The 10,408-nt window shown below is 41.6% G+C and overlaps 1 protein-coding gene across 3 annotated transcripts; it reads right to left on the bottom strand.

The window, feature by feature from the left end:
• Positions 1 to 377: 377 nt before the first annotated feature.
• Positions 378 to 10,072, bottom strand: VGLL1 (vestigial like family member 1). Of its 3 annotated transcripts, none has more exons than XM_026848880.1 (7): positions 9,824 to 10,072; positions 9,297 to 9,332; positions 7,113 to 7,176; positions 6,079 to 6,308; positions 5,079 to 5,498; positions 2,884 to 2,943; positions 378 to 2,219 (listed from the first exon to the last, which is right to left on the bottom strand). In XM_026848880.1, exons 4-7 carry the CDS (start codon positions 6,287 to 6,289, stop codon positions 2,179 to 2,181), a joined length of 732 nt encoding a protein of 243 aa, XP_026704681.1. In that variant the 5' UTR covers positions 6,290 to 6,308; positions 7,113 to 7,176; positions 9,297 to 9,332; positions 9,824 to 10,072; the 3' UTR covers positions 378 to 2,178. The 3 variants fall into 3 exon arrangements, with proteins under 3 accessions (XP_026704681.1, XP_026704684.1, XP_026704682.1); XM_026848883.1 differs by having other exon boundaries at positions 5,079 to 5,495; XM_026848881.1 differs by lacking the exon at positions 9,824 to 10,072 and having other exon boundaries at positions 9,297 to 9,447.
• Between the last annotated feature and the right edge of the window lie 336 nt (positions 10,073 to 10,408).

Raw genomic sequence — 10,408 nt, 5'->3', positions numbered from 1 at the left:
GCTGCCCAGGCCCTTGTTCCCGTTCCCCAGCGGGCTGCCCAGCTGAATAGCAAGGACACAGCCTCGCCAAACCTTGCAGCAACGGCTCAAAGCGTCACCGTGGCAAGGCACTGATGCCCTGTGTCCTTGCAGTAAGTGACATGCATTTAAAAATTATGGTTTTCTTCCCACCCCCTGTGTCCAATCCCACTTGGTTGATTCACCAGAAACACGGGTTTTATAAGTCACCTTGAGTATTCCCAGTTGTGACATGCACAGGACCGAACTGTTCCAAGAAGCACTACATTTTTAAAGCATTTAAATATAATATTATATGTATTTTCAAACGTTAGACAGAAATGAAAGCATCTTCCTTCAGCTGGGATGGCAGGGGGAGACAAAAATATTTCACTATTTTGAAGCAGTAACTTCACTGGAATTAAAACACACGTAAGACAGGTGTATGGAGTACAGCTTGGAAATATTTGCTTTGGCCCATAGGGGAAGTCAGATATTACCATGCAGCCTTAAAACTCAGGGAATTAAGAGATTTGGGATGACAAAAGAAACCTACCTGGAGATGCATTCCTAAACTTAAAAGAGAAGAAAGGCAATTTTGTAGAAATATTAAAAATTAATGATTTTTCAGTGCTTATCTATAGGGAGACAGGATGTTGGTCTGCCTTTTATTAATTTGGTTAAAATAGTTCCATTTGCATGTGATCTCAGGTTGGTCTAGCTCATGTATATGCTAGAGCAAACTTGTATGATACAAACTGGGATTTTAAAAATTTCTTTTTAAATCAGTACCATAAACAGCTAAAAGTTGCTGAACTCAAGTTATTTATAGAATTATACAAGGTGCTATAACTGAAGTAGACCAGTGGCAGCAGAGATATCTGGTGTAAACAGAGCCACAAACACTTATAGTAGCTAAGAATTTCTCCTATAAATCACAGCCCTAAGATCTCAAAGGTCAGATTTCCTTAAGCAACTGTGTAGAGTGGTCAGAAAAATTTAATTGTGCTCCTTTATATTAAATTAACATACAGCTAATGAAGGAAGAAAAAAGAAACCCAAATCTTTTTTATCTTTAGGATTTACAATAAAGACTAAGCAGTTTCTCTTCCTGCAGGGATTACATACACAAATGTAAAGACCAGTCACATGAGGCTTTACTCACAGTAGCTTCAGCAAACATATTTGCCAAGGGCGAGTGGTGAAGCAAGGGGGAATCTGGACCTGCAGTAGCAACGCACAGTTCAGAGCTGCCACTTCTGCTGCCCAGAGGAGCATCGAGACCACCCCCTGTTCAGCCACTCCGAGGTCTGTGGGATGCTGATACTATGAAGGGATTGATTTTTGCTTGGTCAGGTGGCCAAGCCCTTCAAGCTCAATAATTTAAAATTCAACCCCACAGGGTTTATTTAGAAAAAGAACCTTTGACACCCACAGAGAGGCTGGGAAAATAGCCCATTCGCACCTCCAGCTTTTTGCTCAATGGTATTTTAATTACATCCAATGAGGATCCAGATTTCCTCCCAGATCTAGTGTTAATTCACTGGGCTTTAGAGGATAATTATACATTACAAGGGCAAAACAGAGCCTTCAGACATATGCATATTATATAATTTCTGAAGAACGTCCCAGTGAATTGCAAGTATGGTTACAAATTACAGTAATTCCAAAACACAAACATGATAACATGCTTTGCTGACCTGTGGTTGTCTTGAAGTCTCTTCCCCACGGGCTAAGACTATTTTGAACAGTATGGAGATACCAAATCAAGCTGAGAAGCTGCAGCACTGAATTTATGCTAACTGCATCCCTGCATTTATCAGTTATCAACTGCATCAATAAGAATTGTGCTTCTTATCAAGAGATGGTAAATGAATAAACACGGAAAGATTAAAAAGTGCTGAATCCTTTCAAGAGGGCTACATGAAAAGCCTTAAGTAGACAATATTTCTTCACAACAAACATACTGCCAGGTTTAATACCACAGCTATTAGAAATTATTTACTGAATAGGAAAAGATGATTTTTCATTCCCCGAATAGTAAATAGTACATGTATTCTTCCAACTGAGAGAAAAAGCACAGAACAGTTGCAGTTCGTTTCTTCTTGATTCACAGTTGCAAACAATAAAAGTTCACCACAAGAACTTTCTCTTTCAGAATAAAGTAGAAACATCCAGTTGCTAAAAATACAAATCTCGTCTTCTGTCATGAATCTGAATACCTGAAAGACAGAGCAGCATCAGGACAGTCAAACAGCACAGTCCATAAGATCTCTTAAGGTGTTGTGCAAACAGAATTGCACCTTTGGGTCTGATGCAAGAGGGCCCTTACTAGAATAACCAGAATGATCCATCCAAAAGTATCCTCAAAATATTGCACATCAAAGAACCAAGATTGGGGTATGACACAGTCTCAAGAGACTAATAAAAATATGGCAGCCTGAATATTTTGGGAATAATTTCTTAGAACAAGCCTCCTAGCAGCGTGGTGAAAACGGCAGTAATGGTAGCACACGGGTCCAGCAGGGACCTCAGCCTGAAGCCAGGTGCTTGAGAAAAAAAGCAAGAGGTGTCCTATCTTTCTGGGAACTGAAACTTGGACAGCCAGTGCAAAACAGGCATTGTGAAGTGGCAGGATGACGGCATAACCACAAAAACTAAGGTAGATGGAGTTAGGAAATAATGTATCTCATTTTAATAGAACGTTTTCCCTCTTCTCAATGTAGTTATGGGAGGTGGTATGTCTATCTGGGGGAAAAACAAGCTTTTGAAACACAGTCTGGAAGCAAGCAAGGCAGCATCTTCAATTCTGCATGAATAAACAGGGCAGCTGTCCTTCACAGGTGAGCACTGCTTTGTTCCACACCTCTTGGTTTGATTACTCACCTGCAGTGGCATGGCTCACACTGGGATTTTCTGAGCCTTGGTAAGAGCTTGCTTTCCTCTCTTCAAAAAAAAAAAAAAAAGAAAAAAAAAAAAAAAAAGAATACTGGAGATGAGCAGAGATTCAACATAGAGCTAAAAGTAGACAGTAGTTCCTAAAGAAACCTTGTGCTTTTGCAGCCCAGCCTATAGCACAGGTGCTGGGGAGGTCTGTGCTGTCTGGCACAGCAATATACACTTCCATAAATATAAATATCAGCTGTTCTTAAACATGACACAGCACAACGAGAAGTATATTTAACAGACAGAGCCAAGAAACAGGGACTCCCACAGCCAGACTAGATGCACACATCCTAGGGACTTGCCAAAGACGCCCTGTGAACATGGGCCAGCCGTTTCTTATCTGTTCTTTTGGGGTTTCTTGATAAGCACATGTATGGCATTACACATGTGGTGTTACAAGGCTCCCCAAATGTTCAGAAAGGCCCGGTAAACATCCTGAGAGAAAAGGCTTTAATTGACGATGCCTGGGGAACGTTGAGCTGTTTAATTTCCTTTCCAAATTTTCCCCACTCGTTTCTGAAGTTTTGAAAAAAAGCCCACTGTTGTTAGCACTCCTTCCCTTTTTTGATCCCAAGACTAGTTTCATGAAACATCTTTTTTTGGAGCAGTCAGTTCCTCCTGCTCCCTAAGCCTTCATAAGCTCACATTGCCCCCTTGGGGGAAGAGGGCACCTAACCTTGTTCTTAAATTAAACCCTAGAGGTCCAGACAGCGTCTTTAAAGTAATTAGGCTGTCATTTACTAGCCGCGAAAAGTCTAGTGTGCGTATCTGTCCAACACATACCTACAGTCTCAGCTAGATCTGTGTACCATGAGCAGAAAGTTTGTATTCCAGCTGAAGACATACACACTCTCCCGTTCCCATGCACAGACACAGACAGGCATTAGACACTCTAGCAGGAGTAAGTTCACAAAACACCTACAGATGGGGTCCTCGTAACAACACAGCTTCAGTGTAGCCTCAAAAGAGGAACTGTGGATAAGCCTGACTGCAGATATAAACAGTAGTTTTAGCCCACATTCTGCCAAATTCCTGCTGATGCAGATTAGACACCGAGTAACCAGTGGGTATTTCACAGCTGGTTATTTTTCAAAACCTAAGACTCAGGATTGCTTCTTCACATGCCCCGTCCTTTTTATCTAGAGGCACCAGCTAGGACGTGCTGTATTTTTTCAGCAGACTCCCTAAACAATTTCACAACCTTTCCTTCTTGGAGACCAGTGCCAAGCTGACTGTGTGGGTAACGCCCAGGAACAGCAATGCAGGCGTACCCTAACAGTGCACCAGGGCTCTGGCCAGGAAGCTTGATCCCACAGAGCTTCTCAAGAGGCAGAAATTACTCACAAGGGAGCAATTTTATCCATCAGACCTAGATGCTGTAGGGATGTAAACTCCCAGGAAATGGACTTCAGTCACCAGTCATCTCTCTCCTGTGTGCTGGTAGTACCTAGGATTGGAATTCCTACTAATTGTTAGTAACAAATGAGCAACAACCATCGCTTCTGTGTGAATTGCATTGGCTCTGGGAAATGTACTGCAGGGAGCCATCACGGCCTTTGACACGCAGGGCAGGAGGGCTTCATGGCAGGCAGCAATAAGCTGGGAGGCAAGGCCAGGCTGGCCTGTCAGCCCCTTTACCCTAGTCCTTCCAACTGCAGACAGAGACTGGGGAGGGAGCGAAATCCCTGGCCTTTCTGGTAGGGGCTGCAGTTTCACACTGTGTATTCAGAATATCAGTAAGGACTCACACAGTAAGATGAGTTGCTCAGGGCTCTTACCTGGCCACCCCTTTCTGGTCATAATACAGGAGCACCCAGTACACACAGTGCCACCTTACCTGCTATTTATAAGGTAGAGATTCTGATAGCACTGTGGATAATGTTCATATCCACTTAAAATATCTCCCTAATGTAAGCCAGAAGGGAAAATATTGTGCAAGTGGGCAATGCGTATTTTTGATTAAGCTAATATAGCTAATCCATCCCAAGTACCACATCACACAGGTTAACTACTGGAAAAAATTTCTATGAGCTGGGCTGAAGATGGCTCCAATTTAAGAACCTATGAAGAGACTGTATTATTTTGTCTCTTTACAGAAGATGCCATCAAAGAATAAAGTGATAGTGTTTCCTTACCTCCCCCAGGAGCTGAACTTTGACTTATATTTTGTAACCTAGCAGGTCCAGTCATACAAGCAGAACTTGAGTGTTGCTTCATGGTACATTCTTGCATGGATGTTAGGCACCTTTCCTGCTGCAGGAGACCAAGAAGAGAACCGTATTTCCTGTCAGAGATCGGTTCATCTACCGTGTGCAGGTCAGGCAAGGCATGATGATACACCGAACTGGTAAGACTGGGAGTCCCAATCGAAGGGAAAGGCCATAAATCTGCAGGTTGAGTTGGATGACTCCTCAGAGCTGACGGCTGGTATTGGCCTGCCGTACCAACAGCAGAAAAATTCAGACCAGAATTTGACATGCTTGTAGCAGAAGATGACGGGTATGGTTTGGAGCAATGTGAAGAAAAATTCCACTGATGGGGAGACATGCTATCTACTTAAAAAGAGAAAGAAACATCTGAAGTCTCATCAATTCTTCCTTTTTGCGCGAAGCAAATTCCAGTGGACTTCTAAGAGAATGCTACCAGATTGCCTATTCATTTTTAAAGAAATATATATTCACTTTAGTGCTGATTATCTTAAAAATCAACAGTAAATTCACACTAAAAGCAGACTAAACCACCACCCTGAATACTTTCAAACAAATATTGCATGTGTTTTCTTACAGGCTGTTAGCATAGGCAGAGTTTTAACAGTTGCAAGCTTAGACAAATGCATTTTTGCAAAGACAACAAATTAAGTCACAACACAATGTGTCTGACAGTGATGGAGTCTCTTGGCTGGAAAATGAGGATGTGGTCCTGCCAACAGGCTCAGGTAGAGCTTGGAAAGAACCCCAGCAAACACTGAGATTTACCTCAGAATCCCCAGCTACATAATCTGGGGCTTTTCAAGCATGATTTTCTTGCTTTTTATTTGCACGCAATTTCAAATTTAAACACGGTGCATCTTAAATGTCTTAGTGAAAGCTAGTCACCCCTGTCTAACACCACGCTCACACACAGAAAGCAGCTCACCATTTTTCAGGACGACAGTCTCACCCTTGTGCTTTGTGCTCAGGTCTTGTGGGTTTTTGGCATTGCTTAGAGCTCTAGAAAAATGTTCATCTACCACGCTGTTAATATCCCCTTGGAAATATGTAAATACAACACTCTGAGACCCCCATTCTGTTTTCACAGGTTCTTTGGTTTTACACGGCTTTGGAGAGAGCTTCCTTGTTTCTTCCATTTTCAATAACCAACAGCCCCTGCCAAAACAAACCACACCGGTCAGAGAAAAACTATTCAACATAAAGTGCTCAGTCAGTGGTGAGCCCATCTTCGTCCTGAAACTGGTAGGGCCAGAAGAGCTGTTACTAGTAAGATGAGATTTTTTGATCTGGGTTTCTGCTTCTTCCATGCAACTTTTCTTTACAGATTTCCTTAATATATACTTCTAATATAAAATACTTTAAGTATAAAACAAAAGGAGGAGCCATTCAATAAACATGCATTACATTTTTCAGAATTGTGATGGGAGTCCATTTTTCCCAATCAGACAAATCAAGTCCTATTTAACTCATTCACAGCAGTATATTTTCTGGTGAACAATACGTTCAATATGACTGACTGTACAATATGCCACATTAGTAAGGGATATTGCATCTTCAAGCAGTGAATGGCTCAAAGAGATTCTTTTGAATCATACTAACCTTGCAGCCATAGAATTGACTCTATTGAAAAATAAAACAGGCACATCTATTCACCAGCTGTCATTTCTCATCTGCCTTCATCCATCTTTATAACCCTGGGCTTAGGAGCCAGTACTGTGCAAATATGCCCTGAGGATGGAACAGCGCTAAAAGAACTGAAGCACTTGGACAAATAATTCAGCAGTGGCATTAGCCCTGGATGAAGTTCAGGGTAAAATTATCAAAATTCTTTGCCCAATTCCAGTTTTTGCATTGTTCAAAAAACATACCAACAGAGGGGGAAAAAAAAAAAAAAAGGAAGAAAAAAATACCCATCAGAACTTAAAATAACAGCTTTAGATAAGGTGAAGTTTGAAGTACCTTGATCACTGTCAGCACAGACCTCCACAAGGAAAAGACTTCTGGGAGTAGTCAGTCACTTGACCTGTTAGAAAAAAGACACTCAGATTAAATTGTCGGAAATTCAAATTATGGCAAATTCAAGTAAAAAAAACCAAACAAACAAAAACCAAAAAACCCCACAAAAAACCCAAAACAACAAACAAACAAACAAAAAATTTTCTGTTTGAAACAATTTACCAAGGAACATGGTGGTTCTGCCAGCTGCTTAAAACTTTAGTAACAAGACTGCTAACACACACACTGTAGCTCAATCAGAAGTTATGGATTTAAGGCAGGAATTACTCTAAAACAGTTTGCAGGAAGTCAACAGAAGACTGTAAGACTCCTGTTTGTTCTCCTTAAAAATCTCTGCTGCCACATATGGTAAGAGTAGGACAAGGAACATCACCGCTTGTCCTGGAGAAGTATCGTTTTTACACATCTGTGCACTTTCTGGCCACAGGGGAGCTCGTTCTACAACCAGAGCTCGTATGTTCTGCTGTAATCAAAATCATATTTAGCAACACTCAGGCTGTGAATGCAGTGAGAAGTGCCGGCTGTTTCTATTCAATTTTCCAGTCTCATTGTCAGCTCCTCACATCGCACAGCATAATTAATTTACCTAGGTAGCAGAAAGAAGGCTGTTATTTCTCAGAGATGGGGGAAGCCTTCGGCAGATAGCCAGTTGTATCATGCAAAACCTTATGAATCATTAGGTTTGTGTCTCCATCCAACTAACCCTACAATACGTGGCATTGCTTAATCTATTTTGATACGTTTATCTGATTTCTTTTCTAATCATAAACCCTCCAGTCCTCAGAAGCTTCCTAATAAACACTGCACTCATCTGTGCCTTGAAGGGTATTCCGAAGTATCTGCAAAGGCTGCCTCCACATGGTCTCTCAGTGTTTCTTACACATGAAAAGACTCTTCAAGGCTGCAAAGCCAAGTATTCAGACATTAAAAAATATGAGGATTAAAGTTATCCAGCCATAATCCATCCCCCTTTTTAATCTTAAACATTCATCTACAAAATTCTTGTCCTTGTTTATCATTTGCTTTTATGTCTAGTTTTGCTTGTTAGCTCTACCTTGTTCTCTGTTCAGTTCTCCCCTGTTCACAATCTCTTGCTCAGCTAGCTCTAGTCCCCTGACATCAATCACCAATTTGTGTTCAAACCCAAGAGTTCCTCAGTCCTCATCCTGGGATTTCTATTGTTTTGCCCATCTGGCATCCTTTCCCCAGCTCTAGCTGAACACAGTGGCAGGGACGGGACAAACACAGCAGGTTAGTCAGCAGTTTGGAAATGCAAGTGCATACTCTGTAACAGTCATCTGATTCAGGAGAGAATCTTTCAGAACTTTAAAACTGACCAAACTTTCCCAAACATGGAAGACTTAAACCAAGAAACCTTCCTCCTGAGGTACGGGCACCTTCCCAAGGCCCATGAGGGAAGCAGGAACTAGCACAACCCCGCCAAACAACTGGAAGAACTTCAAGAACAGGAAGAGAAACTATATTTTGCCAGTCTTGTTTTAGGAAGCAACCCACTATTTAGGTTAAGAAACTTTCTGGTTGCTCAGCTGGAGGCCCACGCTTGCCGTGGAAAATTCAGACCCAAGTGGTGAAAGTCTGGCAAAGTCATCAGCATCCATCTGGCTGGAGAAAGGACTACATCAGGCCATCTCAACAGCAAGCAGCAAACCAGCTCTTCCTACACTGCTCTACCACTACACATCAACATACAATTTAAAAAGCATTAGCTCTGGCCCAGAGGTCTATTTTTCCTGTTCCTCACGCAGTGCAAGCTAGCTATTGTGCCTTTGTACCACTTTATTAACATGCTTAACTTGCTCATGACTTTAACTGTAAGCTCTTTTAGCACTGTTTATTGGTGCGCAGCAGTTGTTATGCTTGTGTGAATTGTGACCACAGCAGCTACAATGCTAGAAAAATAATAGGTTTTTTAAAAGAAAGAACAGTCATTCATCTATTTTTCTCATTTCCCTTAAAAACCTCTTGTGTTTTTCAACAAGTAGTCACAAGAAGGCTGGATATAACCTAGGTTATATCTCAGTCCTCTCAGTGAACCATGTGCATGTGAGGAATCTAATGTCCCAAGAGCCAGGACTTAAATTTGGAGTACACTGTGGTCTCTGTCACCTGAACTTCCCATCCTTCCATCTTCCAGCAGAAAGTCTGCAAAAAAAGGCAGAAATCCTTCCGATTTGTGTCTGCCATAAACTGTTCTCAAAATATAGTAGAAGCGGCCCTTAGGATGGAACAGATTCAGCTTGCTTCACACTGCTCTCAGAATTGGTTAATTATGGCAAAATAGTGCAAGTACTTGTCCAAGTTATCTGTCTTTCAGGTAGACAAGGATGCATGCTCAACACAGGGTTAAGAGACAGGGTTGTTGACTGGTCACCACAAGTGAAAATACAATATTTTTCACATTCCCCACCTTTACTAGTAGTAGTGATTTCCCATCACTGTAGCATCAGACAGGGAACTCTGGTTCTATTTCATACAGCCCAAACCAGTTTTTAAAATAATTAAAATAAATTTCCACTTCCCAAACATGAAGCAATAATTTAACAAGCTGGCAGTCCTTCCATCTATCTTTCAAATGAGGGAACATCTGAGAAAGTCAGTGAACATATGTTGAAATTATCATTGAATTCTCCTACCTTAACTCCCTGCCACAAGCGGTGTCACACCAGTAAGATCTTCCAGCTGTGGGATGGTCATGCTGTGTCCAGCAGTTTGGGATCTGTGCCCCAGCACACTATGTGCCCTCTGCAGAGACTGCGGGAGGAGACAAGCAACGTTCATGAACTCCCTACATGCTTTCTAGCCTCTAGCTGCGCGTGAACTAGGCGTTTCCTTCAGCCTATCTGCTAAGAATGTATGAAATGCACTCCAACAAGTCAACCAGGTTAGGAGGTTTCAGGAATGAGGAAAAGAGGATTGTAAGTAGGGTTTTTTTTATGACAATGTGTACACAATAAAGGAGACAGCGTCTGGACTTCGGAAGAGTTTAGTGTAAGATGATAAACAAGTTATGGCAGAGAACCAAACTTGGCCAGGGTCAGAAAGGATTTTCCTATGCCAGGTTATGGCTTATTCAGCTTTAAGTGTGCATCTGCAAGAAGGAAAATGTCACCTGTCTCCATCCCAGATAAGCTGGATAACCAATCTTTTCTCTCTTCACTGGATCTGTTTAAATAACTGCAGAAATCTTCAGAAAATGAAAATATCACTCTTGTTCTGTA

This window comes from Athene cunicularia (assembly GCF_003259725.1).
Source record: "Athene cunicularia isolate RWA chromosome 4 unlocalized genomic scaffold, athCun1 chr4_part3, whole genome shotgun sequence".
Classification (NCBI taxonomy): Eukaryota; Metazoa; Chordata; class Aves; order Strigiformes; family Strigidae; genus Athene; species Athene cunicularia.
The sequence above is the reverse complement of the archived record's forward strand: the minus strand, read 5'-3'. Positions and strand labels throughout refer to the sequence as shown.

Excerpts from the sequence above, each read along its gene's own strand:
- VGLL1 (XM_026848880.1), bottom strand. The coding sequence starts at position 6,289 with ATGGAAGAAACAAGGAAGCTCTCTCCAAAGCCGTGTAAAACCAAAGAA. Across the intron at positions 2,944-5,078 it reads AAGTTCAGCTCCTGGGGGAG|AGAGGAAAGCAAGCTCTTAC; the intron begins GTAAGGAAACAC and ends TTTTTTTTGAAG. Across the intron at positions 2,220-2,883 it reads TGTGAGCCATGCCACTGCAG|GTATTCAGATTCATGACAGA; the intron begins GTGAGTAATCAA and ends TCTGTCTTTCAG.